Source organism: Bombus affinis, chromosome 6, assembly GCF_024516045.1.
Source record: "Bombus affinis isolate iyBomAffi1 chromosome 6, iyBomAffi1.2, whole genome shotgun sequence".
Classification (NCBI taxonomy): Eukaryota; Metazoa; Arthropoda; class Insecta; order Hymenoptera; family Apidae; genus Bombus; species Bombus affinis.
The window spans coordinates 9,018,892-9,045,784 of record NC_066349.1 but is presented as its reverse complement, the minus strand read 5'-3'; the positions used below and the strand labels follow the sequence as shown (position 1 = coordinate 9,045,784).

The following is a 26,893-nucleotide window of genomic DNA, read 5'->3' as shown; positions in this document are numbered from 1 at the left end:
GTGCAGTAAATGACATCCGAATTGTTCATAGAATTTATCGAAAGTTTACTATTCAAAACGATTGTTAGATAATGTTACCTCGTGAACATCGTATCTTACATTCTTTATAACAGAGAAAAAAAATAAAAACTATTTATTAAAAAAAAATTATTTAGATTAAAATGGAAATTGAATCATATTATTTCTCGTGGAATTCTTTAAAATGGTTACATAATGGTACATCACAAATATGACATTTAAAGACCGTTTCTCATCGAGTACATTTAGATAAGCATGCAACGCATCGCTTTGACGTACTGCTTTCCTTTGCTGGAGTTGGAGGTATCCGAATAGGAAAATGCCTGCCAGTATATCGCGTTATCGAATCATTAGATGCCTCACTTACTTTTATATTTGGTAAATATTCGCCAATAATTTCTTCGGTTAATTGTTATTTAAAAATATGAAAAGCTCAATTTTTTTATGATTTTTAAAAATTACATAACTACTTAGTAATATCATGTCTATGAGGTAAAAAATATTTTTTTATAGGCTTTTTTACATCTTCGCATAGTATGAAATTTATTTAACATTTGATCGCCAACATCAACTCCATCCATATTCTGATTATAGTCAATTACTACTGTTGTTTTACACATTTTTATCGGTTTGTTTTCTCCGCTTCAGCAAATTCTAAGCTATGCATAGTTGTTAGTAAAACGACATCTTTTTTATCCTTCCATTTTATCGCCGCCATATCTCTTGTAGAATATCGCGTAATAATCCGCGCTTGGTGATAGAAGACAGTCGCAGCGCACGGATTAATCCACGCTTGGATGCAAATGGGTTAATGTATTGCACGTCTTATAGAATATTGTAATATGTTATATTAAACATAATTCTATGAAATACAATTTATTTAAGTGAATGTTGATAAATTAGGTAATATGACTTTTTATTTATAAAAATTGTTTATAATTACAGAACATTTTTTTATCAATAAAAAAGTCGGTTTTTTGTAATAAAACTTTTTTTTTTAATTTGAAGTTATTTTCCAAAAACGAATTTCTCTATCACTTGTCGCGCAGACATACGGTAATTTATAATGACACGTTATTCCACCTATTAATTTAACTTGCCCACAAATTATTTCTTGTTCAGTTTTTATATTTGTAACCTTTAATAAATTATCTGGTCTGCCTATACTTGCTACAAAATTTTCATAGCCAAGGAAGAACTTTACTGTTAAACCTCCTTCAATGTGAAGAGGTTTTGATTCTAAAGGTGGACTGAAAGTAACAAAAATTATCAGAAAATATATTACAATTATTATTTTGTTCATTGGTTAATTTTTAAATTTATTTCGCAGTGCATTACCTAGGTTTGGATATATCCCATAAAATTAGTTTCCCAGCTGCTATAGCTGCAACTTTTAATGGGTTGGGTCCCCAGTCAATAGACATTAAGGGAGCAATATCTGTATCTAAAGACATAATTGCTTGCTGACTGCGTACATCATACATATGAATCAATCCATTTTTTTCACCAACAAGGAGCTTGCCAGATTTTTCAAGATGAAAACTTACACTCATTCCTGGAGATGTTAAATAAAATGTAGATATGCATTTTTCATCTTCTTTTACAGCCCAAAGTTTACAAGTGTGGTCATCAGACACAGAAGCCAATAATTCACCTTCGGTTTCATAACAAATTGAATTTATATAATCCTTGTGTCCTTCCATCTTGTATTAAAAGAAATGTCAATGAATTGATTCATGAAAAATAAGTTGCATTTATTATAATTCTTTAATCTCACCTGGCATACAGTGTTTTCATTCAGATCACTGCTATATAATCTTATTTTAAAATCTGCTCCAGCAACACAGAACATTAAAACTTTAGGTACAACACTCAAGGAGGTTTCTGGACTCCAAGCAATAGCATGTGGTCTAGTATCATGACGAAATGTTCTAAAAGGTTTATAAGCAATATCTTCCACTGTTTCATCTTCATCCTTATTATACAATAATAATAATAATAGTTATTATTCATTTAAAAATAATGTTTTTCTTGCAATCTTATTATATTCCATAACTGTTATTTTTTGCAGTGATTAACGTTTTCATAAAACTAAAACATATATTCTGAATATCTATGACTGTTTTTCAGAGATAATAAGTAAAATTTCACTAAACTATTTTATTTTCTCATTCATGTATTTTTATATTCAATTAGAAGGTAAGTTGTAGATTATATCTTTTTTAATTCTTTGTCATAAAAAATAATTTTCATGAAATATCAAACAGGTATATTATGTAAATTTTGTAAATTAAAATACCCAATATTACACGTATAATAAAACTCAATGATTTTACCTGAAATTTAATAGTACCGATGACAATTTCTTCGGCTAAAGCGACACAAATTAGATGTTGAGACCATTCGTAAGGAGATAACTCAACACAATATATCTGTTTAGAAAAATGCAACTGATATGTAGGTGGTGTAGTTAAAGCTTCGTCCATCGTGTATTCGTATTCGTATTATTCCCTTCAATATAAGAGATGAGCTTGTGTTATGATCAACAAGAGATCACCGGCATAACCTATAAAACTTCCTCGCTGGATTGTATTAATTCGGAGATTGCAACGAAGAAAATATCAACGAATATATATGAAAGGTAAATGATCATAACGAATCTCTTCCTTGGTTCATTAATATTTTTATACTATTATTATGCTACATAACATTCCATTGTAATCGGAATTGCAATTCATATAAACATAAAAAACATGCACGCGCGCTATAAGATGAGGTTAGGTCGAATTTAAACTATCTAGAGGGCAGTACGTATTTTACGTATGCTACATGTAATCGTTCAACGTGCCGCATATCCCTCAGCAAGCGAACTTATTTAACTAAATATAAGATCACCGCTTGTACACGCCGCGAGTTTTTGACTCAATAATTGACCATCAGATATGAATTGACAAGCCGTATTGACAGAACTTTTGCCAAACGTGTATCTTCGATCCGTCTCGATCTACGATCGCGTTACGAGGTAGGTACCTTCTGTCAAGGCATGCTTACCAGGGCATACTACACATACTTTACAAGCTGGTTCACCTCGTGCTTTTCTTGCATTGTAATTACACAATTTCACATTATCTAATTTCTTTCTAAAATTTTTATAGTACCTGTAACTTTCGTAGCACGTGTGAAGCTACGATATCTTTCACCAAACACGTTTCTGTTTGCTTCGTTTCCGAATTTAAATTTTCAGAATGTCATTTTACAAAATTTAGCTGTTTTTCTCATGATCTTATTTTTTTTTTTTTTTTTTTTATAATTTCAACATTTTGACAAAAATTTTTAGAACGTTTATGACTATCACATTTGCCGTCATTAAAAATTATTTTATCTTGATATATTGTATTTATAAAAGTGCTTCAGATGATAGAAAAAAGTATTAATGGTTTTTATCATTTGGAGTAGAAATAGATAATATATTTTACACATATGCTTCAAAGTTCAAGTATTTGATCACTAATTGTACTTTTTATATGTAGGTTCACATTAAATTTATATCATATAAAACTCATGTATATATATATTGTACATGTTGATATAAATTGAAATAAAAAAGTATGAAATGATAAAAACCTATATTATGCTTTTTCTATTTTTACATCTAAAATTTAATAAAAAATACAAATAACTATTACCTTCAATTACAGTGCAATAGGCAGGAATGGAGTTCGGGGTAGGTAATGTTGCCCAAATATCAGCAGAACTTGCTCAAGTAGTGGAGGTGATGATGTCACCAAATGTTCCACAACAGCAACGTTTGGAAGTGTATAATGCTTGTGAACGATTTAAGGAATCATCTCCTTTATGTGCACAATGTGGATTATACCTAGCTCAGAGAGCTCCAAATAGAAGTTCAGTAGTTAGGCATTTTGGATTACAGCTTATGGAACATTGTATCAAATATAGATGGACGCAAATATCTCAATCAGAAAAAATATTTATAAAGGAGAATGCAATGAAATTACTTCAAGAAGGTACAGAACCATTATTACAAGAGGAAGCTCATATTAAAGATGCATTATCTCGTGTTGTGGTGGAAATGATAAAGAGGGAATGGCCACAACAATGGCCTACATTGCTTGCTGAACTTAGTCAAGCTTGTACAAGGGGTGAAAGTCAAACTGAATTAGTTCTTCTGGTGTTTTTGAGACTCGTAGAGGATGTTGCACTTTTACAAACATTAGAATCTAATCAAAGAAGAAAGGATATATACCAAGCACTTAACACAAATATGGCTGAAATTTTTAGCTTTTTTTTAAGATTAATGGAACAACATTTTTCAGAATTTCAAAAAACGAATAGTTTAGGTTGTACTTCTGAAGCTGCAGCACATAGTAAAGTTGTACAGGTAAATTTGTTGTGAGGTTATTTATGTCTTTTCAATCAATGTTTGTAATTGTATATATTAAATCATTTTTCTGTGATATAGGTAGTACTGTCTACGTTAACTGGTTTTGTAGAGTGGATTTCAATTACTCATGTTATGGCAGAAGATGGCAGATTATTACAAATATTATGTCTTCTATTGGGAGATCCAATATTTCAATGCTCAGCAGCTGAATGTTTATTACAAATTGTAAACCGTAAAGGAAAAGCTGAAGACAGAAAACAATTAATGATTTTATTTTCTGAAGATGCTTTGAGATACATTTATACAGCAGCAACTGCAGCATCACCTGTCACTGGAACAAATGAATTTCATGAAAACCAATATTTATTCTTAAAAAAGCTGACACAGGTAAATTGCAATTTATCATAAAACATATTGTTATTTATATGTAGACGCAATGAAAAATGTCAATTTTTAATTTAGGTGCTAACTGGAATGGCAACTCAACTTTGTACACTTTGGGGTAAAGATGATAGTTCCAGCATTCGACCAACACATTTCAACATATTTTTAGATACTGTGTTGACATTTACTATGTATTCAAGTTTGACATTAACACATATGGCAAACGTAATTTGGATAATGCTGTTTAAACATGAACAGATAAAACAAGATCAATTATTGTTAACTTACATACCAAAATATGTAGAAAATACAGCTCCAAAACTAATAAAAGTAGCATATCCACAAGGTAGACAAGCTAATGGAATGAGCGCATATTGTCTCGCGGATTATGATTCAGTGGAAGAGTTCAATGTCTTTCTTCATCGATTCAGAACCGATTTATTGGAAGGATTTCGACAAGCCACGATGGTAGCACCTCTGGTTACATTTACGTACGTACAACAGTGGTTAACAGCCAAAATAACGAAGGGAATGGCGGATCTTCGATATCAAAGTGACCAAAATGATCCACAATACCTTGAATGGGAAGCTCTTGCACAAGCCTTGGATTCTGTTGTATCCAGAATTCTATTAATCAACGAACGACCAAGTGTACAAACTGGTCTTCAATTGTTGGAATTATGCCTTGGTTATTCTCCACAAGATCCTTGGTTACTATCTGCATTACTTTCTTGCATCAGTGCTCTCTTTGTGTTCTTATCTATGTCAACTGGTTCAATGGCTATGCCAGGAGTTGCTATCCTACCCAGAGTCCTGGAGAAGATCTTTGCTGCTCTGATATTTGAAGCACCTGGTGAAACAAAAGGTACTCGATCTAGAGCAGCAAAGAATGTAAGGCGACATGCGGCGAGTCTCATGGTTAAAATTAGTCTGAAATATCCATTACTACTCCTCCCAGTTTTTGAACAAATACATACGATGGTTCGGGGTTTAGCGAGAGAACCTAGTCCTTTATCTAAAATGGAAACTACCTTGCTTTATGAAGCATTGTTGTTGATATCGAATCATTTCTGTGATTACGAAAGACAGACTAGATTCGTTGCAGAAATAATTGGTGATGCATCAGCCAAGTTTATCGCGCTCGGATCTGAATCCTTTAAAGGGCCACTTGAATTAATGAGATTCGTAGGTTTAGACAGACCACCGGTTGAGAATATTGCGGAAGACCCGGCAGGACAAAATCGGAGCGATTTAATGATATGTATTTGTACAATACTGTGCGTTGTAAAAAGGTGCTCCATCCCCGATGATCCAGATCGCGCTGCAAGAGGCAGTTTTGTAGCTGCACTCAGCGAAAGTGGGAATCCGGTATATAGAAATCCTGCTACACCACATGTAATTCCTATATTGCCAACACTTTTTGCATTGCTCAGAACAATGAATGCTCTATTCATACCTACTGCTTTAGCAGCTTTATCAGAGGTAATAAAGACACTAATAATAAATATTTTTCTTTTATTTTATTTTATTGAGTAATTTCATAGAGGAATATCTAATGTTTTTTATATATTTTTATTAGGGATATAAAAATGCTCATGAATTATTAGAAGCAGAAAAAGCAAACCTGTTAGGTTTAAATGTAACAAATGATAATGAACGAGCTTCTGAACCTGATCAGTCTTCATTTACGGCTTTAGTTCGAATGCAATCGTTTCTTACTACTATTCATGATTTGTGCTATCATATGTTAGGAAGTGGATGTCATATGATTGGAAGAGATTTCTATCAATTATCTGGTTTAGCACCAGCTCTCATAAATTCAGTTTTTTCTAATATGGAGGTAACTTTTCTTATATTTTTTTCTTATATTATAACTAGCAATATAATTATTTATTCTGTATCCTAATGACAACTGTATGTGTTTCTTTCAGATGATTCCAGATTATAGATTGCGACCAATTATACGCGTCTTCATGAAACCGTTCATATATTCCTGTCCACCTGCATTTTACGAAAGCGTTCTTGTACCCGTATTGGCTCATGTTTCTACGCATAGTACGATCTTTTTATCTTCTTATTATCAGATGGATTTTATTAAGTTTTTATTTAAATACATCTTAATTTAAATCATTTTTTTATAGTGTGCCAAAGGTTAAGCGCAAAATGGCAGTACATCGCACACCTCTACGAATCTGGTGGTTTGGATGAAGAAAATACAGATACACAAGAAGTTATTACTGATATGCTAAATCGAAATTTGACGAGAGATTTTGTAGACGTGTTGAAAGTAGCTCTTGTTGGTGGTGCTGCTAGTGATGCAACGCCTCCTGACACAATGGAACAAGATAGCGGTGGCATGGCTATAGATCCTCCTTCGTCACGTGGAAATAGTATAGTTGCCGAAGTTGTTAGTGAATTGGGAGCTGTTGTTCTTCGTCATCCATCTACGTGCCACAGTGTTGTCCTATGCGTTTTAGGGTAATCCAATGTCTTATTTGATATTTGATCTATAGTAGAATTAATTTTATGTAAAGTTCTATTGCTACATCTAGGGCTTTAGCTTGGAACGATTCAAATGCTAGTCTAAAGGCTACGATGTTAACTGGACCAGTTGTACGAGCACTAGCAGGTGATGGCAGTTTAACGCCTGCTATGGCTGCTCATATTATGGTAGCTATTCTTCAAGGTTTACAACTTCACGGACAACACGAAGCAAATCAAGGTTCTCTTATTACTTTGGGTGCACAAGTCTACGAATGTTTACGACCTAAATTCCCCACTATTATCGAAGTAATGCAGCAAATTCCGGGTGTTAATCCTACGGATTTGCAACGTTTCGACGAAAAGATGGCTGTAGTTAGTACTAAAGGAAATAAAGTTGAGAAAGGAAAGAAAGATCTTTTCAAGAAAATTACAAATCAGGTAAGATTTACATATTAAAAATAGAAATAGTGTACTGAAGGGTATACAGCATGCTGCATGTCCATAGAACTGGGCTGGGCTGTAGTTCTGATTTCGTTGAAGATAGAGAAAAATTAAATGCCATGATAAAATCTATGTTTGCTACTCACTTTTTTTTAGCATACAATAATGCACGGGGAAAGTGCAGTTGCATTTTTTTTAATAGGTCTCTATAATTTTTGGTTAACCATTATGAACCTCTACAAAAAGGTATTATACTTGGGTTGAAAAATGCTGAGTTTAAAAGATATTTTAATTTTAACTTGACCACATTTAGTGTATGAAAGGCAAGGAAAACATAAACACAAACCTTCCATCCTGCGCTTTTCCTTGTTTCTCATATGCAGTTTTTCACCCAAGGACCTGAATACTTTCTTATAGCGAATTAGAAAATGCATCGAATGGTTAATGAAAAATTATGGACTTTCATTTAAAAAAGGACTGCAATTGCACTTTCCTGATGCATCGTTGCATACTAAAAACAAGTGAGTATCTGCATAGCATAGTATACCTGAGTATGTACTACATAAATCATATCATATCAGTTGGCTGCTTCACTCTGTATATCATACAATATTCGTTGCAGCTTATTGGTCGAAGTGTTGGTCAATTGTTTCGTAAGGAAGTTAAGATAGACAATTTACCACGTATAGAAGTTTTTGGAAAGCAACAAGCGGTACGCGTAGATGAGGTATCTGAGAATTCGACTGATAGCGGGTTTGCGGCTCTATTTGCAGGACCTACGTAGCAGAAACTCCATTTAGATGACCATACTGCATGCATATGGTCTGAATTAATAAATAGTAATAAACCATCGTGAAAACGATTTCCTACAAAAAAAGATTGAACTATATACATAAGGGAATCCTGTAATTAAAATAAGAGGACTTCATAGAATAAGTTTGTTTTAACTAGATCTTTGTTTTTAAATTATTCATAAAGTTGGACGCGCGCATACACAGTCTTGCGATGGAAGTACACTTAATTACTTTACTTATATACTGAATAATGAATAAAATGAAAAGAAAATACGCTTACGTGCGCGTTCAATGTCGATTGTGAATAGTTTGTAAAAAGAAGAGAAGAAGAAAAGTCAAAAAGACAGCAATCGGTTTTATTTGTGAAGTCCTCTTATTTTTAACTGGGGACTACAATATACACAGAAAACTTTGTGTTTCTCGAATATCCAGGGTGTGCGCGCGTGCGTGCATGTGTGTATGTATGTATTGTATGCGTGATGCGTATCCATACGCACGTGTAATATAAGAAGATATTTGTCGTTAAAGAAGAACATTCAACACGTATGATAAGACAAATTACAAACAAATCTAAATAGATTATCGAATAATTGTATATTAAGTCTTACGCATTTATTACTATTTCTTTGGATTTACAAATTTTTTGTAATAATGTAAAACAGGATGGTTTTCCACAATCACGCAATGTAATACAGTTTTGTAAACAATATTTTGCTAATGTATAATACAAAGGTTGTTGATTTATATAAAACAATTTTACGATTTGGTACAAAAATTTGTATTCGAATTGATTATAATTGTTTTTAATCAGGAACAGAATGTGTATGTTTCTCAGCACATTTTAAAAGTGCTGTTTCATATGGATTTAGTTGTAAAAATTTTATTTGGACATTTCAAAAGCATACATAAAGTAAGCTTGATATTTAATAATAGAATGATCTTTTGTTCAGGTCATGTTACCGTCATTAAATGCGACTTTTATTTATCCTTTGAAATTTAAAATAATGCAGCATTTCAGATACTTATATGTAAATTGAATGTAATATTTCCAGATTTCTTTGTTACTTTTTAATTATTTTAGTTAATTTTATTTTATTATTGTGAATAATGCAGCATTGTAGCTATCGCATAAAAATGGATTAGTACTTTACATGATTTCCATTACACGTCAAAAATAACGACGATATTTTACATAAAATTATAGATACTAATGATCATTTAATACGTGACAATCATATCACGGGTTCAGAAGTAACATCACGGAGATTGTTAACAAAAAATGAAGTACTATCGCGATAGAGACTATGCTATTTAAAAGATTTATAATGCTAGGCATAGACAAAATTTTAAACGACACCAGAGTTTTCCGTTGATTCGATGTATTTGAATGACAGTTAAAATACGAAAATTTAATATTAAATTATATCTTGTTATATATAAATACGGTCAATTTGCGTATCGTATTAACATCACATATGTTATGAAATAAAATTCATAAAGAACTATATTTTCCAACAAAATACTATTGAGATTAATATAAATAGAATACAAGTTTTTAATCGATTTCAAATTTTATTACTAGTTGAACTAATTATCGCTTTAGAGTTTAACAATTCTTCTCCAATATACGCGATAGTACGCACATTAAGATAACAATAAAATTAATATACTTTGCCTATCAATACTCCATTAATTTGCTTACACCTGTAATTATAATTTCGTGAAGATTGCAAGATCTGTTAACACGTTTCAACATAAGTACGAATAAGACAATGCCAGAGTCCAACACACATTTTGTAATTTTTATACATATGTATGTATGCGCCTACAAAAATGAGACATTGAAAGGGGTTCATGTATTAAATTTCTAAAAATTGTCTGAAGTACAACTGCAGTTAAATGCCGAAAATATTTCACTATTTTTATATCGTCTTATATACCTTTTTATCGATATTTAAATGAAAAGGAAAGAAAGAAAGAGAAAATAAAGTAAACTATTAGATTAAAGAATGACGGAATGATAATTTATAAAGTACGATTTTATTATTAATGTGGTAGTCCATGCAGCAAATCCTGAAACAATGTTACGACAAGAGATACCACTGAATTAATTTCTATTGTAAGTTCAACTAAAATAGAATACAAAGCTTTGCATGGAATCATTGAGTACTAACAATAAGTTTTCGAGAACCATAGCAATCTTAAAACAGATTTCTTTTGAATGTACTATCTATCGTGCGAAAAATTAACGAGAAACAATATATGTATACCGAACGAGTGCTTGTAGCCAGAACAAGTATAGAAGCTGTGTTATAATGTTTAAAATGAAGAAATAAGTCTTGAAGAATGTTTTAAGATTCTCGAGATACTTCAATATAATATTCATACTTTGCAAATGATTTGACATATTTTCATGTTTAAATATAAATAGTTCTGATCTGTTATTCACGTTATGAAAGGAACCAAGTTCTATAATCTTATATGGATCAGAAGGATTAATGAAAGAAAATATTAGAAAGTTTTTTACGATGATAACTAATAGTTACCTAATAAGTCGCACATTTTATATTAGGAACTGTTGACAACGACCAAGCTCGGTCACTTCATATAACGTTCATCCGCTCATTCGCATAGTTCGTTCGTACATTCAGCACATAAACAATGAAGATGCGTACTATATTTGTCTCGATAGATTTTTCGCAACAATTGTTAAGACAAAATTTCATTTCTTCAAAACGATTTGATTTTGTACTTTTTTTTTTATAAAGATAGGTTTTGGTAGATCTCGCATCTGATGCTCTTAAATTATGTAAAAAAATACAGTGAATATTTCGTTAAGAATAAATATCTTTAATGAGCGAGCAATTAAAGAGTAAGGTACGTTTTTAACGTGTGTAACGTCGACGGTACATTATACCGTAAAAATTCATACAATTCTTAACGAGATCGAAATATCGCTAGAAGCCTGATCTGGAAAAGATCATATGCTCGATATAAGTGTAACGTGCAAACAATTAAATTTATAAACAATCGACTCTTCCCATCATTAGGGATTCAAAAACTGTTAAGTGTTTGTCGTTGTATTAATATCGTCTTTTTCCCCTATTAATAAAAACACGTCCATATTATCTTTTCCTTTAACATAAACTTGGCCACGTGGTTCGAACTCGTATCGTTCCGAGAGTATATCTAAAGAGTTCTTGGCCACTTGTATTCTTCCAGCGACTCCAGTCGAATCCATTCTAGATGCTATATTTACAGCGTCACCCCAGATATCATAGTATAACTTTGTTGCCCCGATCACTCCAGCAGTTACATCGCCATAATTAAAGCCAATTCTCAATATTAATTTGAAACCTAGCAATTCTCGATTAAAATCGTTTATTACTTTATGCATCGCCATGGCAAAATCTATTAATTGGAACAGATGCATATATTCATGTTCACTTTGTTGCCTAACTTGTGGGTTTAAACCGCTTGCTGCCATAAATGTGCTACCGATAGTTTTAATCTTCTCTACGTTCGAGAATTCTGGCTTTTCTAACAACTCGTCAAAGTCACCAATAAGTTCGTTAAGCACACGCAAATATTCTTTTCCACCCAAATAAGATTCATCATAGAGTTCATTAAAGTTCACTATGCTTGCAAAAATAATTCCTACAGCTTTATGATTTTGTGAATATTTAGCAGTGGTTTTTAATTGATCAGCAACATATTTTGGTATAATGTTGTGTAAAAGCCAATCGGCTTGATTTTTCATAGATTGTACACGGCTTTTGTCTCGTGCGGCTACCGCGTTTCCGTGAAAGCTTAACCGATAACTAATTTCAAATTCACGATTTAAAAACCAAACTAACAAAAGTAAAAGTATCAGATCTAAAAAAATCTCGGAATTGTATAATCTTTTATGATATCTGGTCTCTGCCTCTTTTAATCTCATAAGTGTGAGGTTCGTTGTGGAATTTAACAACAAATCAGGAGTATTATCGAATCCTTTTTTAGCCATAATTTCGTTAAATTGATTGCTGATTAAGCCAATGGCACGTTTATTTATCATGGCTTGTGAGTAATTGAGCGAGTTATTAATTAATTGATTACCGAGATTTTCTTGATCATATAATAGATGATACATTACAAGATAAAGAAACAATACACCCATGAATGTTACCAAGAAATTTTTCATCCAACAATTGAGTTGCGTGAAATTACAAAAATGAACTATACCAACAACGATTAAGTAACCATAATAATATTCGAAATTGTTCAAATTATGAAAGTTACTGCACGTATAATTGAGAAGAATTGACGTAATCGGTAAGCCGACAAGAATTGCACCGCATATATGCCACGGGTACCATTGTGAAAAGAATTTGAAAATTCGCTGCGTCAACGTTGCATGGACCACATCCGGATATAAAAGTTGACGAACACAAAGCAATACCGCTATAATTTGAATGGTAGCAGCAGATACAAAAAAAATCATATAATATAACGTTGGATCGCAAATTAAAAAGAGCGATACTGTAACGGCAGTATAAACCAACGCCGATATCAGAATATCAAAGTATGTATTGAATCTCGAGGTAGCCAGAGTAGGTGGATTTCCACTGATACATTCGCTAACCTTATGAGCATTTTCTCTATACTCCTTTTCCATTTCTTTGTTCTTGAAAAAGAGTGTCATACTCGAAAGTGGAGGTTTCACGAAGTATGATCGTTGAGAACTTACATTATCTTGAACGCACCTTCGTGAAAAATAAAATCATACGAACTATAATATAATTTTTAAACCTATAAAGTGAAGTTGATTTACCTACCTGATTAATTGTAGGTCAGATTGTTTTCTTAATTTGTGAAAACATGCACCAAAGGTATCCGTGACTGCTGGAGGAAATGGATAGGGTGGTACTGAAGACGACGGCTCATGAACAGAGTTTAATGTCGAACTAGAAGTATAATAGCCACTCACTCTGTGTGCTAATAAATCTCCTTGAGCCATGCCGTTCATCAAAAATAACTAAAATATGAAAATTAACTGCAGGAGGAAAGGGAACATGCTGACTATTATTGAAACTTTATTGTATTGAAGTATCTCTAATATAATTTCTATCATTAATTATAAGTTATACCTGCTGCTGTATACTACTACGTCTGCTATTACTTCTAATTCCGGAATCTTTCCTACTGCACATAGAAGAGGCACGACTGAGTGGCTCTTGACCAGACAATAAAGGACTAGAAGGTACAGGATTTGGATCCATTTCAATCTCATTTTGAGACGTATTCTGTAAAGAAATATAACTTATATACGAATGAGATAATGCAGCTGAAAATTAAAGCAAAATCTTTTATCGACACGATTTTGACCTGCCTAAATCCATTGCGATCTTCGTATGATTGAGATTCAATTTTTGATTTATCGACAATAACTGCTTTGGGTTCTTCCATTTCTAAAGGTGTCATTTCCTCGGTAGTTCGTTGTCGTTGTAAATATTTCCACGGCTTGTTTCGCGCTTTTTTCTTTCCATAACTGGCAACAGATATCGGACTTTTATTTGCGTTCCCCTTTTCATCTGCGGTATCAGTATCTCCGTTTTCGGAATCCAGAATACTTGGCAAAGAATTTGCTTTCATTCTATAATTACTTGTATTAGTAACCATATGGAGGTAATGATATTTAGATTTAGATTGGCTATTACAAGAGGCCAGACGATGACGCGATTGCATCAAAGGCGATATACTTATCGGAGATGTAATATTCATTATGAACTGATTGGTGAAATCTGATTTTCGGCTTTTGATAAAATAAGTTTTAATACCTGCAATATGATACATATTTCTAGAAAGTTTTATATGATTAAGTACATTCAGACAACCTTTCTATTCATAGGAGTTTTCTACTCATATATAATAATAATGTCAATACCATTTATTAAATCCCCTTCCTCTGTAATATATCGATCATCGAGGAAATTTAATGTTTTTTCACTTAGGTGAACTCTTCCTGGTTTTCCCGTGCTTTCTAGTTTGTTTGCTAGAGTTACATCATTAGACCAGACATCGAATTTAAATCTTTTAGTACCTACTATTCCACAGAGTACAGTTCCAGTATGCACTCCGACTCTCATATTAACGCCTTCTCTTCTCTCAATATCAAACTGTTTTATAGCTTCTATCATGGCTGTAAAAACACACATTAATTATTTTTCATATAAATGTTTCATTTCTATAATTCCGTAAAAAAGAAAGAAAATATACCTAATCCCATTTCAATGCAACATTTTGCATGATCAGGCCTTGGTTCTGGGCATCCACTTACACAGTAATAACAGTCTCCCAATGTAGAAATTTTCTCACATCCATGATGTTCACATAAATCATCGAATCTTTCAAAAAGATCATTTAAAATGCCTACCAACTCTTCTGCAGTCTTATTGGAACTCATTCGCGTAAACCCAACAATATCAGCGAATAGGATACTAACATTTTCCATTGAATGCATATTAAATGGTCGAAACAATGAGCGAATATCTGTATTATTGGACGGTATCGAACCTTTTTTTAAAGAATCCTCCCGTTCTCTCTCACGTTCACTTTCTGCCATTAACCAATCTGCGACTTTAGGCGGCATTACCGAGTGAATCATCTTCTCTTTAAGTTGTTTCTCCATTTCGAGCTGACGCCGGACCAACAGTGATTGCCCGACCTTCATAAAAGTACCACGCATCCTTACAAAAGTCATTATTAAAATATGTATACCTATCAGATGAATGCAGATCTGCATTAAGATTCTTATTCCAAGACTCGTAGAAAAATAATCGTCCGAAAATGATCGATTAGATATGTTGCTACTTAACAAATAGTTTGACATTTCACCATTTTTATGAGTTAGTACACTTTCTTCAAATATCGAAGTTGCGTTGTTTATACCTTTCGAGACTAAATCATTAGACGAAGCGTTTATGGTGGAATTAATACTAGCTATCGTTGATATTATAGTGGAATTTAAGTTCTTGAAAACATTGGTATCATTCAAAACTCCAGATATCCTTCCAACTATATTTTCTTGATTTGACTTTATTCCAAGAGCAGATAACAGTTTTGAATCCTGTGAATACGATACTAATTTCATACTTGCAGTTGTAGATTCGTTGTCACCGTGCATCACATTAGAAAATTGATTGATATTAAAGTTTTTCAGAGTGGCATCATTTTCTATCGAGGTATTTAATAAAATATATTTGCTAAAAAATTCTTCTCTTGCACTTTTTGTACCATATAGGTAAGCAGTCAAAAATTCAAATAGAAAAGAATAAACCATCGATATTCCCACACAAGCATATAGTGGCATTGGCAAGACAGTGTAAATCAATAACAAAATCTCAGAACAGAGTGCAAAATGTCCGACTAGAGTTAAGCCATCTATATAGGGTGGTACTATTGTGAGAAAAAGTAAAGACAGGATGCAAAGCATGGATGCAACTCCTAATGAAATTGGTAACACATAACTTTTATAATAATCACTATGTGTTAGATACAAGACTGCTGATACCATTGCTCCAATAGCAGTGAATACTGCTGCTATAGCTGGCCATGTTGTAGTATTGTATTCTGTTCCAATTACAACAAAATATGCCAGCCATGTCAAAGAAACCAGTAAAATATATGTTAGAGCATATCTAAAAAATAATATATATTAATATTTGCTTCTATGAATTTAACAAGTATACAACGGTGTATTATATACCGGAATCTTAATCTAATTTGTGGAAAGGCACTCCTTTTAAATTGTTCTTCAAGTATTTCTGAATCAAATCTAGGATTCCACCAAGATCTTGGGGCTGCACGTTCAAATGGTACTGGAAGGCTAATTCCACAACATCCAAGTCCTTGTCCACTGTGTGCCAAATATGTTTGTATATATGGTGCTAAAGATATATGAATTTCATCTGTAGCATCTTCGCTATCATCCTTAGCTCTTGTAAAACTAACAGATGAGCTTCGTTTTCGATTTAAAGGAGGAGTCATACTTGACATTTAAATTGCACTAAAACCATACATATTATAAATTTATATATATTATAAATTATTATATATATTATATATTATAAATTTATATATTAAAAATAAAACTAATTTCATTACAATATATGTATTAAAAAAAAGGGAAACAAACACAATTACAACATTACAATTGTAACAATACAATTTAATAAATACATTATGATTTAATTTCATAGAAAATTATTGTTACAAAATAAAACATTATCTAAGAACATATTCTACTAATGTATTATTTTCTGTATTCTACCACAAAACAATGATTTCAAGTAACAATCAAATTTTTAAATTTTTGCATTCTTCGTGATACAAATAAGCTTATAAAAATTATATTCCATATAGGATTTATACAATTATTAAGAAAAGGTGGTTATAGATCATTTCTTTCAAATGACAGCATGCTCTTTAACTTTATAACACTATGACATGATTCTTTAATAAAAATAAAGTACATGTATAAGTATGATAACTTTAATACCAAGAAACTTACAGCCAGTCAATTCACCTTGATCACTGGCGAAATCGCCACAAAACTAAGAAAATCATCCTCCCCGCTGACATCGGAGGTTCTTCCTGAAATCAGCTCGCTTCAAAAAATGCCATTTTCATTCTTTTTGTTTGGTATTCTCAGCGTTACCGAGAAAAATTAATATTATACGTATCAGTAACAGTTCAATCGAATTTTTCTTGTAATCAATTTATTATTGTGTATAATTAAAAATTACTGTTTGAACGTTTCGAATTTTCTTTTCCGTAATGCACCATGGCCATCTTGAATCTATCGATGACAGCGCCCACGATTAGAAAGCTCATGCGTTAAAAATTAACTCGTGCTTTACAGATAATAAGCTAAACTAGGCTGAACTGAACGATATGAGAGATTCGATATTCGATATGGGGAAATATTTACCGCGAAGTTCAAGACATTGTTATGTAAGACATTGTAATGTATGTGCAACCTTAAATGATATAAAATTTATATAATAAATAAATAAACAAATATATATATATATATATATATATATAAATATACAATAAACAATAACTACACAAAGTATTTGTACATATATTTTTGTCAAGTTTATCATTTATATCAAGTTTTTGTAGACATGTAAAAGTACTACTAAATAATACGAAATTTAATATACTTGGATTTATAATTAATTGGTATTTTTATAGATACCATATATATAGTATTATATATATAGTATACATATGTATAATCTTCATAAAATACAAGAAAAGTATAAATATAGAGAAGTTCATTTTGTGTTTTTGTCATATTCAAAAAATATTCAAATACTTTGTTTCTTTTAGGTGTAGGTGCTTGTGGTGGATTTGAGATTTTAGAAGTTCCTGTAATCCAAACTATAAAAGACTCTGAAATAAATAACATTGTTTAGGGCTGATGTAGTGTGACTAAATAGGAAGTCATGCCAAGAAAAATGTTTAAAAATCTGGTTTAGATAGAAATTTGACAAATATTCAAATACTTTCGTGGTGAATATTAGTAAGAAAGTTATAGCTAGTTTTAGCCATCTAACGGCAGTAGACTGAACTAGTTATAATAAGTTTTCTCGATTTGCAATATACATCTGAAAGACGTGACGAAGTAAACAGTTTTTGTACAAATTGCGAACAAAAACTCTGATATGACACCAGTACTTGGTAGTCTACAATCTATTGGACCTAATACTCAGGCATCGACTACTGTGCCTGATGTACAAAGTGGCAATACAGTAGTACAAATATTACAGCCTCAGACACAATCTCAACAGACGCAATTTGTATCACAACCTCCAAAACAGCAGGTGGTACAGCAACCCTCTACTCAACAACAAACACAACAATCACAACAGCAACAAAGTTCCTTCAATGATTTTCCACAGGTATGTTTATCATTGAACAAAAATGATAAAATTGTTTTTATTTAATTTTTTATATTGTGTTGATCCCAGTTTCTGACTAAAACAAGATTACAAGATCTAGTGAAAGAGGTAGATCCCACCGAACAGTTAGATGATGATGTAGAAGAAATGTTATTACAATTGGCAGATGATTTTGTTGAAACAACTGTAAATGCAGCATGCTTATTGGCTAAACATCGTCATGCGAATACTGTAGAAGTAAAGGATGTACAATTACATTTAGGTAAGTTATAAGAAATAATAAAATAAGTAACTATTCAATGCAATATGTCATTAAATGTGTTTATGCGAGCTATTGTTTAATTTTTTTAGAAAGAAATTGGAATATGTGGATTCCTGGTTTTGGCACAGATGAAGTACGACCATATAAACGTGCAACAGTTACAGAAGCACATAAACAAAGATTGGCACTTATACGAAAATCAATTAAAAAATATTAGTCCTTCTGTACATTTCATTCTGTATTGTTATTTTATCTTTAACTGATGATTCTTCTATATTTCTTACATGACAATATACTTTAAGGTAATATACAGAACTAATATTTATAAAAAGAGAAGAAATTATTATTATACAATAAGTTATATATAGTTTTGCAATGTATATAATTTTAATGTTGAGAATGTCTTCAATTGTGCATTAAAATGTTATTTTTATGAAAAGAGTTAATAGAACGTTCTCATTATAATTCTCTATGTTTTTGATCAAATGTTAAATTAAATAAAATCTTTTATTTGTAAAATTTATTTGGCATCTTAAATTTATATGAAAGAAAATTTGTATATAGAAAGTAAGGATTCATTTATTTCATCTCCTTTCATTTCTGTAATAAAAATATTATAGCAACAAATAAGAATACAAAAATTTAATTAATGGTAATTATTTGTATATATCTATATAAAACTAATGTATAAGATTTACAATTTTTAGTTTTAATTCCTTTTTTCAGTATATTTTTCAGAAAATTATATTTTTGATTTCTTACCTTTTGTGTAAAAAGAAAATACAAATTAAGAAAATCATTCTGATATTTATTCAAATTACGTTTAATGCCAGATAGTACTAGATTTAAATCACTAGTTTATCTAGTTACTTTTTGATTTAGTAATGACTGAAACAGAAGAAACCGGAACTGCTTGCTCATTCAGCTGAATTCATCAAAGCAAGCGACGTACATATCATAGTCTAATATATAAATCGTGATAACCTTTTTCTTTCAGGGACATATTGTGAGATATTACCATCTTGCTTATTGGAACAATTTTCGGACGGTACTGTTCATTCTTTTTTACCTACTTCTTAAAATATATTTTATAATTTACTAGGTAATATTTTTATAGGTACTAGGTAATATTGTTAGTATCCGAAAAATAAACAGCCTCTTTTTTGCAAAATACTTGTTTTATCATGAATCCAATGATCTGAACGCATATATGTTTTCATTTTCTCTCTGCTAGTTAAATATAAAAATTATACTAGCCAAATTTTGTACATTCGTATATTGTATTTTATCAGTTCAAATAGGGTATTCTTTTGATAACTAATCAAAGCTTTTAAGAAAGCAATATTTGATTACAGTAGTTCTTCATACAATTCTGTATTTAGTATCTCTACTATTTATTCTCATAAATATATCGAAACAGAAATGTCAACTGTGTTGCAGATTGCGCAGAACATTATAGGAGATAATTTATTTCATTGAAATCGAATAAAATTAACACATTCTGAGTGTACAGAGCATATATAATAACAGTGTTTGATATTTCTAAAGAAGATCTAGTGAAAAAGAATGTCTGCCAATAATGAAAGTATGAATAACAACACATGTGTTGTATGTTACAAAAATGTTGATATTTATAGCATTGGTATGTGTGAACACCCTGTATGTTATGAATGTAGTACTCGGATGAGAGTGCTCTGTTGTCAAAATGAATGTCCCATTTGTCGTCAAGATTTGCCAAAAGTTGTATTCACAAAGGAGATAAAACCTTTTAGCCAATTACATAAAGGCAATTTGTTAGATACACGATATAACATCTATTTCGATACACCAGATATTCAAAGTAAATTTTATGATTTACTAGCTAATGTTTGCTATATTTGCAAGGAAAGACCTGTGTTTAGTACTTTTAATAGTTTGAAAGATCATATGAGACATCAACATGAGTTACATTACTGTGATCTTTGTGTAGAAAATTTAAAGGTAACTAAACATTATTTAATTTCAAGCTTATTTTAAAATATACATTAAGAATATTTTAAAGATTATTATGATTAATTAAATTGTTTAATTCTATTAAGTAATGCTTACTTTACTTATAATAGATATTTTCCCATGAAAGACGTTGTTATACAAGATCTGATCTTGCCCAGCATAGAAGAAAAGGAGATATTGATGACAAAAGCCATAAAGGACATCCATTATGTGAATTTTGCGATCAACGATATATGGATAATGATGAATTATTCCGACACTTACGAAGAGATCACTTATATTGCCATTTTTGTGATGCAGATGGTTTACATCAATATTACAGCTCATACGATTATCTTCGAGATCATTTTAGACAAGAACATTTCTTATGTGAAGAAGGAATGTGTGCAGAGGAAAAATTTACAAGTGTCTTCAGAACTGATATAGATCTTAAAGCACATAAGGCAAGTGTTCATAGTAAACAATTGAGCAAAGCTGCTGCAAAGCAAGCAAGAATGTTAGAACTAGAATTTACATTAGCTCCACGTGGAGAAAATCGAATGAATAGGAGAGGATTGTTAGGTCCATCAACCTCTAGAAATTCAAGAGATTACAGTGGGAGAGATTATAATGTCAGGGAATATCAGCCAACAGTTACACCAAATACTTCAAATGTATTTATGTCAAACAACGAACCTACTTTTGTACAGCAACCATCTGTTGATGTACAGAGTACAGAAGAATTCCCAACGCTAGGTAACACTGCACCTATTGTACCTACCTTAAATCAAAGTAAAGGGAGAGGTAATGTGACAATTCGTAGTACCATAAGACCTCAGCCTCTTGCTGTTACAGACGAAAATTTCCCTGCGTTGGGACCGGAATCAGGAAGTACAAGTATTTCTAAAACTGTTAATTTCAGTGTATCCAGTAGTAATGCTTCAGGATTAAGCACACAGAGTCAAAAGAGTACAACTTCTAATGTATCTATTCAAGTAAATCATGAACTAAATGGAACTGTTACTACAAAAGTTTCAGGTCCTAATATCAGAATTCGTCCTGCTCAGTTTTCGATGGAATCCTTCCCGGCATTGGGTTCTGCAGAACCATCGACTAGTAATAATACAAATTTGGCTCATTGGAAGGAAGTTTTACAATGGACTTGTTCTAAATCAGCATCTACATCGGCACCAAAACCTAAAAAGGTGGCCTCACCACCATTGATACCTTCTCCACCACCTATTCAATCTGGAGAAGATTTCCCTACATTATCAAAGTCATCTAAATCAAAGAAACAATCAACTATTACAGTAGTTCCTTCCTGGAGTCAAGCACAAAGTTCTAATAATAGTAATAATGCAAAAACGACTACTGATATAACAAAAGGAAAAACGAAAAAGAAAAAAGTTAAACAAAATTGTAGTAACAATACTGCTAATGGCAATGATGGTAATAGTTCGAAAACGAATGTAAGTACTGCTGTAGTAAAGAAAGAATGTGAGACACCTACAAGTTCACCCATTACGAATAAAACGCATGCTGTGCAATCAAGTTCTCAGTCTATATTGAAATATGCAGATATTATTAACAGTGAAAATACATCAAAAAATATAAATGTTCAGCCTCTAAAGGAAATAGAACAAATTAATAAAAAGGAAAAGAAAAAACATAAAAATGCAGACAATGAAGCAGTTGTAAATACGGATATCGATAATAATGCTACTAACGGAGTACAGAGAAAGCGCACCGAATTAAAAATAGATAGCTTAAATTCCACTAATAGAAATGCCCGTCATTTAGAAGATTTTCCTGCTTTAAGTGGCAGTAGTTCTAAACCACCAGGTTTTACGAATCCACCACCTGGATTTGGAACAACAACTCCTCCACCTCCTGGTTTTTGTGTAAAATATAATAGCATGGATGAAATAAACAATAGTAACGGATTGACTTTCACAAATAGTTCTGGAGAGAGTTATTCTATCTTACCAGACAACAGTAAGCACGACAGTGCATGTAATTATGTACATCCTCCCGAATTTCAGAAACGGAACAAATGTCTTGTAGCCAAAGTTAATGAGGTTCTAATGCAACATGATCAGATCGAGGAGTTTCGATATATAAGTGGACTGTTTCGTCAAGGAACATGTAACGCTCAAGATTATTATACGCATTGTCGTGTAGTTATGGGTCTCAGCGCTTTCGAAAACGTATTTTCAGAGCTTTTAGTCCTTTTGCCAGATATCGAAAAACAACAGGAACTATTTAAAGTTCATCAAAAGGAGAGTGGTAATAAGATTAAAGGTTTGGAAATTTGTGCAACCTGTGGTCAAGTTTTAAAAAATGGTTCTGATTTTCGAACACACATGACTAGTCATACATTAGAGAATCATTTTCCAGCATTGGGTAAAAATAATGTCCTGCCACAAAAAAATTCTTGGGTACGCAAATGAGTGTAGTTGTGTTCCTTTAATTAACTTACAAATTTTGCCAAGGTTATGTAAGCTGTGAATAAAGGAACTGCTGAATAAACTATTTTTATGAATGGCATCAGTGTAAGATAATCATAATTAATTTGAAGTTACTGGTAAAATATATTCTAAGTATCAGCTTTTAGTATTAAAAAGATAGTTTGGACAAATTAATTACCATGTACTTGGCATTTGTACAATGACCTGCATGACTGCTGCCTAAAATGAAAATTTGTTATTAAATTGTTGTATGCACTAATAATTTTATGAAATGCATATAGCAAACAAAGTCAATAATTATGTGTATAATAAATTTTATGTAAATGAGTTTAAACAATTTAACACTTCTGACACATTCTGAACAAGATATTCGTATACAAATCCTATACTAAAATATTTTAATTGGTGCCCTATTCTGTCATATGTTAAAACTACTGTGTATATATATATATATATTACTCATAAGTAGGAAATATATTTCTGTAATTTATTCATTGTCTTTTATGAAGTAGAAATGGAGTAAAATTTTATGATGCGTAAAAGTAACACTGCATATTAACAAATTATTTGATACGTTATACATTATACAGTGCATGTATGGTAATGTACTGTTTCGTATTGTAATAAAGTTATTACATTAAGTTAAACAAGACTACAAAACATGCTTCTCAATTATATCTTCCTATTTTATAAAATATAGAATTTTAATTCCTATAACAAAAGAAGATAACGAAGGTAAAACACAATTGTAAATTTATAATTTATATATTTATTTCTAAATTTTTTCATTAATTTATAACTGTGATTCTTTACAATGTAAATCATATTACAAAAGAAGTGATAAAATTACGAATAAGAGAACAAAGCTAGATGTTTTAAATGTTTACTCTTATAATTTACTGTTAGTATTATTCATTTTGTAATTTATTATCTATTTGACAAACAGCATAGTAAAAACTGTATGTTAGGTAATATATATGATATTTAATTTTTAATTTACTGCATAGACGCAGAGTAAAGTGCATGAATATATAGGAATTTATTTCTATTTCTTTTTTTTCTCTTACAATAGAAACTGTTAGTAATAGATTAAACAAATGACATCTGTAATACATTTTTATCCAAATAAAAACAATACATGTGTCAAATTTAATGTAGAAATATTCCATATTTATTTCAATCTCAAGATACACTTTTTAAGTAAACTCATAACTCTACTGATGATAAGTAACATACAGATAATATATAACTAATAAATTTATACACTCATCTGATTCATGTTTTATTTTTCATTTGCAGCTTTGATTTTAAAGGAAAATTTCAGTTTGAAAATAAAACCTGTTTCAGCATATAGCACTGACTCAGACAGTCTTTAGTCCTGAGTCAATCAAGTTATATTCTATTATTTCAAGTAGTTTCCTTTCTTAAAAATTACAATCACAGTGGTATTAAATCGTACACATAGTGCGTAATCTGACAAAATGGAAATTGCAACCTGTCTTCTACGTCCATGCTCAATGAATAAATTGTTCATGAAAATTATGAATAACGACAGTGCTTTATCACTTTTTAGCTAGTTCATTACTCAACCAATCGAGTCCTTCATAAAGTCCATGTCCTTGAGTAGCACAAGTGCTTTGAATGTACCAATGACGTCCACGTAAAGAATTTAGCCCCAATTTGTCTGTAAGTTCTGCTGCAGACATGGCATTTGGTAAATCTTGTTTATTAGCAAAAACTAAGAGAACAGCATCTCTCAATTCATCTTCTTTTAGCATGTTTGCTAATTCACGTTCTGCCTCTCCAATACGTTCACGGTCATTACTGTCAACAACATAAATGAGACCTTGTGTGTTCTGGAAGTAGTGTCTCCATAGCGGTCTGATCTTATCCTGACCACCAACATCCCACACCGTAAAACATATATTTCTATACTCAACAGTCTCAACATTAAAGCCAATGGTAGGTATTGTTGTGACAATTTCACCAAGTTTCAATTTATACAATATGGTAGTTTTTCCAGCAGCATCCAAGCCCACCATTAATATTCTCATTTGCTTTTTGCCAAAGAGCCGGGTAAGTAGACTGCTAATTGTTAGGCCCATTTTTGGGAAGACACTAAATTAGCCTGAAGTTACTTAAACTAATACCCTTCCACTTGGGATAATATTATTGGAACTGCGTATTATTTTACGACGTTTATGATGCCGTTAACACACCTTACGGAGGTTATTCCGGAAATAGTTGGCAAAATTGGCCACGCACACCAACTCCTAAAGTACTGATCGAAAATGCGATGATAATATTGCAGGACTTAAAATAACCATTTCTTTTTGCAATATCTAATTGTAAGCCTTACAAGCGTAGATAGATATGATCATAAAATACACTGAATTATTATTTCAACACCCAATTCATGAGTCACAATATATGTACCAAGAACAGAATGCAACACAACGCATATTCTGTCATGTAACCTATTAACTATATAACCAAGCGCGTAATTCAAAAACAATGTGTTCTTATTTATATTTAAGGAATTTGTAAGAATATTTTTATTGTACAATTATCGTAATAAATGACCGTTTTCTAATAATTCACGAATGATATTACACAGAAATTGTCAAATGATTCTTGTAGCTCTGCCAGCTTATAGCAATACACTTACACTGTTTTCGGGAAGAAAAAGCAAGGAACAAGAATATGGAGTTGCTTTTATTTTTATCAATGTCAAGATTTCAATCAACAATTTGCACATCTGCATTAAAATAAATCTACACATTAAATTATATCTACGAATATGTAAACACAATATGAAGTTAATAATTTTTTCATTCATCGTTTGTATTTTTATTTTACCTCTCACTTGTTTGATAATGTAATATTATTTTTAATTAATATATAATTTAAGATATTTATTTGAAAATTACTTTTTGTTCCTTTTTTCGTAGGATCTATTAACATTGATAATACAAATAATTTATTATTAATTTTTTATAGCTATGACAAACTATTTTACAAGTTATTAAGAAGGCAAAAAGAAGAAAAAAATAGTGATAGAAGATTGACTTTTCTACCTACTAATATTTGAAAATTATAAGTTATTATAAAATAACAGTTTTTTGACTGAAGATAAATATCTCGGTCTCGGTCAACGGGAGTCGTAATTTCCCGTTACGATTAGACAATCAACGCCACGAAATTGATCGATCTCTTATTTCGATTAGGATAATAGAGGTAGTTTAATCAGTATAACACTTGGTAAACAGTTCAAAGATATTATATATTTCCAACAACTACTGGTGCGTAGATATGAATGAAGTAGGTGAATGATCGAAGAGTGGAAGCCCGGTAAAGAGATGTTGAAAAGAATCCGCTCGGTTTTAAACAAAAGATTCATTTCGTTTTGAAGAGCGAAGTGCGAAGAGTCTAGCGTAACAGCGAAGCAAACATATTCGAGAGGCGTGATTGTTGTGATTGTTGATTGTTGACTGTTAATTGTTAAATGAACTTTATTGTTGAACATCGAGAATATTTCTTCGGCAGTTACAAACACGGGAAAAGCTTTCCCAACTCCACCCTCGAGTAACCGTTGGTGGAGAACGGTCAATACTCATCAATATTTTCGTATAAATATTGTCGTCACAGATCATATTCTTACTTGCTATTGTCTTTTCGATTAGAATACATCTCGGTTTGTTAGTCAATTAGTCGACATC

General features: G+C 31.5%; 6 protein-coding genes across 12 annotated transcripts; 3 read left to right on the top strand and 3 right to left on the bottom strand.

Moving 5' to 3' along the window:
* Positions 1-746: 746 nt before the first annotated feature.
* On the bottom strand, positions 747-2,515 carry LOC126918019 (nucleoporin Nup37). The gene is made up of 4 exons (XM_050725557.1): positions 2,355-2,515; positions 1,796-1,993; positions 1,357-1,721; positions 747-1,268 (listed from the first exon to the last, which is right to left on the bottom strand). The coding sequence occupies exons 1-4, from the start codon at positions 2,502-2,504 to the stop codon at positions 1,016-1,018; spliced, it is 966 nt and encodes a 321-aa protein (XP_050581514.1). The 5' UTR covers positions 2,505-2,515; the 3' UTR covers positions 747-1,015.
* A 4-nt stretch (positions 2,516-2,519) lies between these two features.
* Positions 2,520-9,493, top strand: LOC126918010 (exportin-5). Of its 3 annotated transcripts, none has more exons than XM_050725533.1 (9): positions 2,520-2,659; positions 3,717-4,417; positions 4,499-4,807; positions 4,883-6,286; positions 6,384-6,644; positions 6,736-6,859; positions 6,946-7,282; positions 7,357-7,726; positions 8,352-9,493. In XM_050725533.1, the coding sequence occupies exons 2-9, from the start codon at positions 3,731-3,733 to the stop codon at positions 8,511-8,513; spliced, it is 3,654 nt and encodes a 1,217-aa protein (XP_050581490.1). In that variant the 5' UTR covers positions 2,520-2,659; positions 3,717-3,730; the 3' UTR covers positions 8,514-9,493. The 3 variants fall into 3 exon arrangements, with proteins under 3 accessions (XP_050581490.1, XP_050581489.1, XP_050581491.1); XM_050725532.1 differs by lacking the exon at positions 2,520-2,659 and adding an exon at positions 2,825-3,040; XM_050725534.1 differs by lacking the exon at positions 2,520-2,659 and adding an exon at positions 3,103-3,124.
* On the bottom strand, positions 9,114-17,413 carry LOC126918007 (adenylate cyclase type 9). 4 transcript variants are annotated; one of them, XM_050725522.1, is made up of 9 exons: positions 17,075-17,407; positions 16,271-16,570; positions 16,076-16,202; positions 14,782-15,229; positions 14,450-14,704; positions 13,891-14,342; positions 13,653-13,808; positions 13,341-13,540; positions 9,114-13,268 (listed from the first exon to the last, which is right to left on the bottom strand). In XM_050725522.1, exons 2-9 carry the CDS (start codon positions 16,558-16,560, stop codon positions 11,588-11,590), a joined length of 3,609 nt encoding a protein of 1,202 aa, XP_050581479.1. In that variant the 5' UTR covers positions 16,561-16,570; positions 17,075-17,407; the 3' UTR covers positions 9,114-11,587. The 4 variants fall into 4 exon arrangements, with proteins under 4 accessions (XP_050581479.1, XP_050581478.1, XP_050581476.1 ...); XM_050725521.1 differs by having other exon boundaries at positions 13,341-13,469; positions 13,895-14,342; positions 14,782-16,202; positions 17,075-17,413; XM_050725519.1 differs by having other exon boundaries at positions 14,782-16,202; positions 17,075-17,410.
* A 713-nt stretch (positions 17,414-18,126) lies between these two features.
* LOC126918022 (transcription initiation factor TFIID subunit 12) lies at positions 18,127-19,258 on the top strand. Its single transcript, XM_050725572.1, has 3 exons — positions 18,127-18,473; positions 18,543-18,735; positions 18,825-19,258. The coding sequence occupies exons 1-3, from the start codon at positions 18,237-18,239 to the stop codon at positions 18,950-18,952; spliced, it is 558 nt and encodes a 185-aa protein (XP_050581529.1). The 5' UTR covers positions 18,127-18,236; the 3' UTR covers positions 18,953-19,258.
* Positions 19,259-19,622: 364 nt separating this feature from the next.
* Positions 19,623-23,834, top strand: LOC126918012 (E3 ubiquitin-protein ligase ZNF598). Of its 2 annotated transcripts, XM_050725542.1 has the most exons (4): positions 19,623-19,783; positions 19,853-19,867; positions 20,176-20,715; positions 20,838-23,834. In XM_050725542.1, the coding sequence occupies exons 3-4, from the start codon at positions 20,302-20,304 to the stop codon at positions 23,154-23,156; spliced, it is 2,733 nt and encodes a 910-aa protein (XP_050581499.1). In that variant the 5' UTR covers positions 19,623-19,783; positions 19,853-19,867; positions 20,176-20,301; the 3' UTR covers positions 23,157-23,834. The 2 variants fall into 2 exon arrangements, with proteins under 2 accessions (XP_050581499.1, XP_050581498.1); XM_050725541.1 differs by lacking the exon at positions 19,853-19,867.
* Positions 23,835-24,322: 488 nt separating this feature from the next.
* On the bottom strand, positions 24,323-25,644 carry LOC126918023 (ADP-ribosylation factor 2). Its single transcript, XM_050725573.1, has one exon. It carries the CDS (start codon positions 25,277-25,279, stop codon positions 24,737-24,739), a length of 543 nt encoding a protein of 180 aa, XP_050581530.1. The 5' UTR covers positions 25,280-25,644; the 3' UTR covers positions 24,323-24,736.
* Between the last annotated feature and the right edge of the window lie 1,249 nt (positions 25,645-26,893).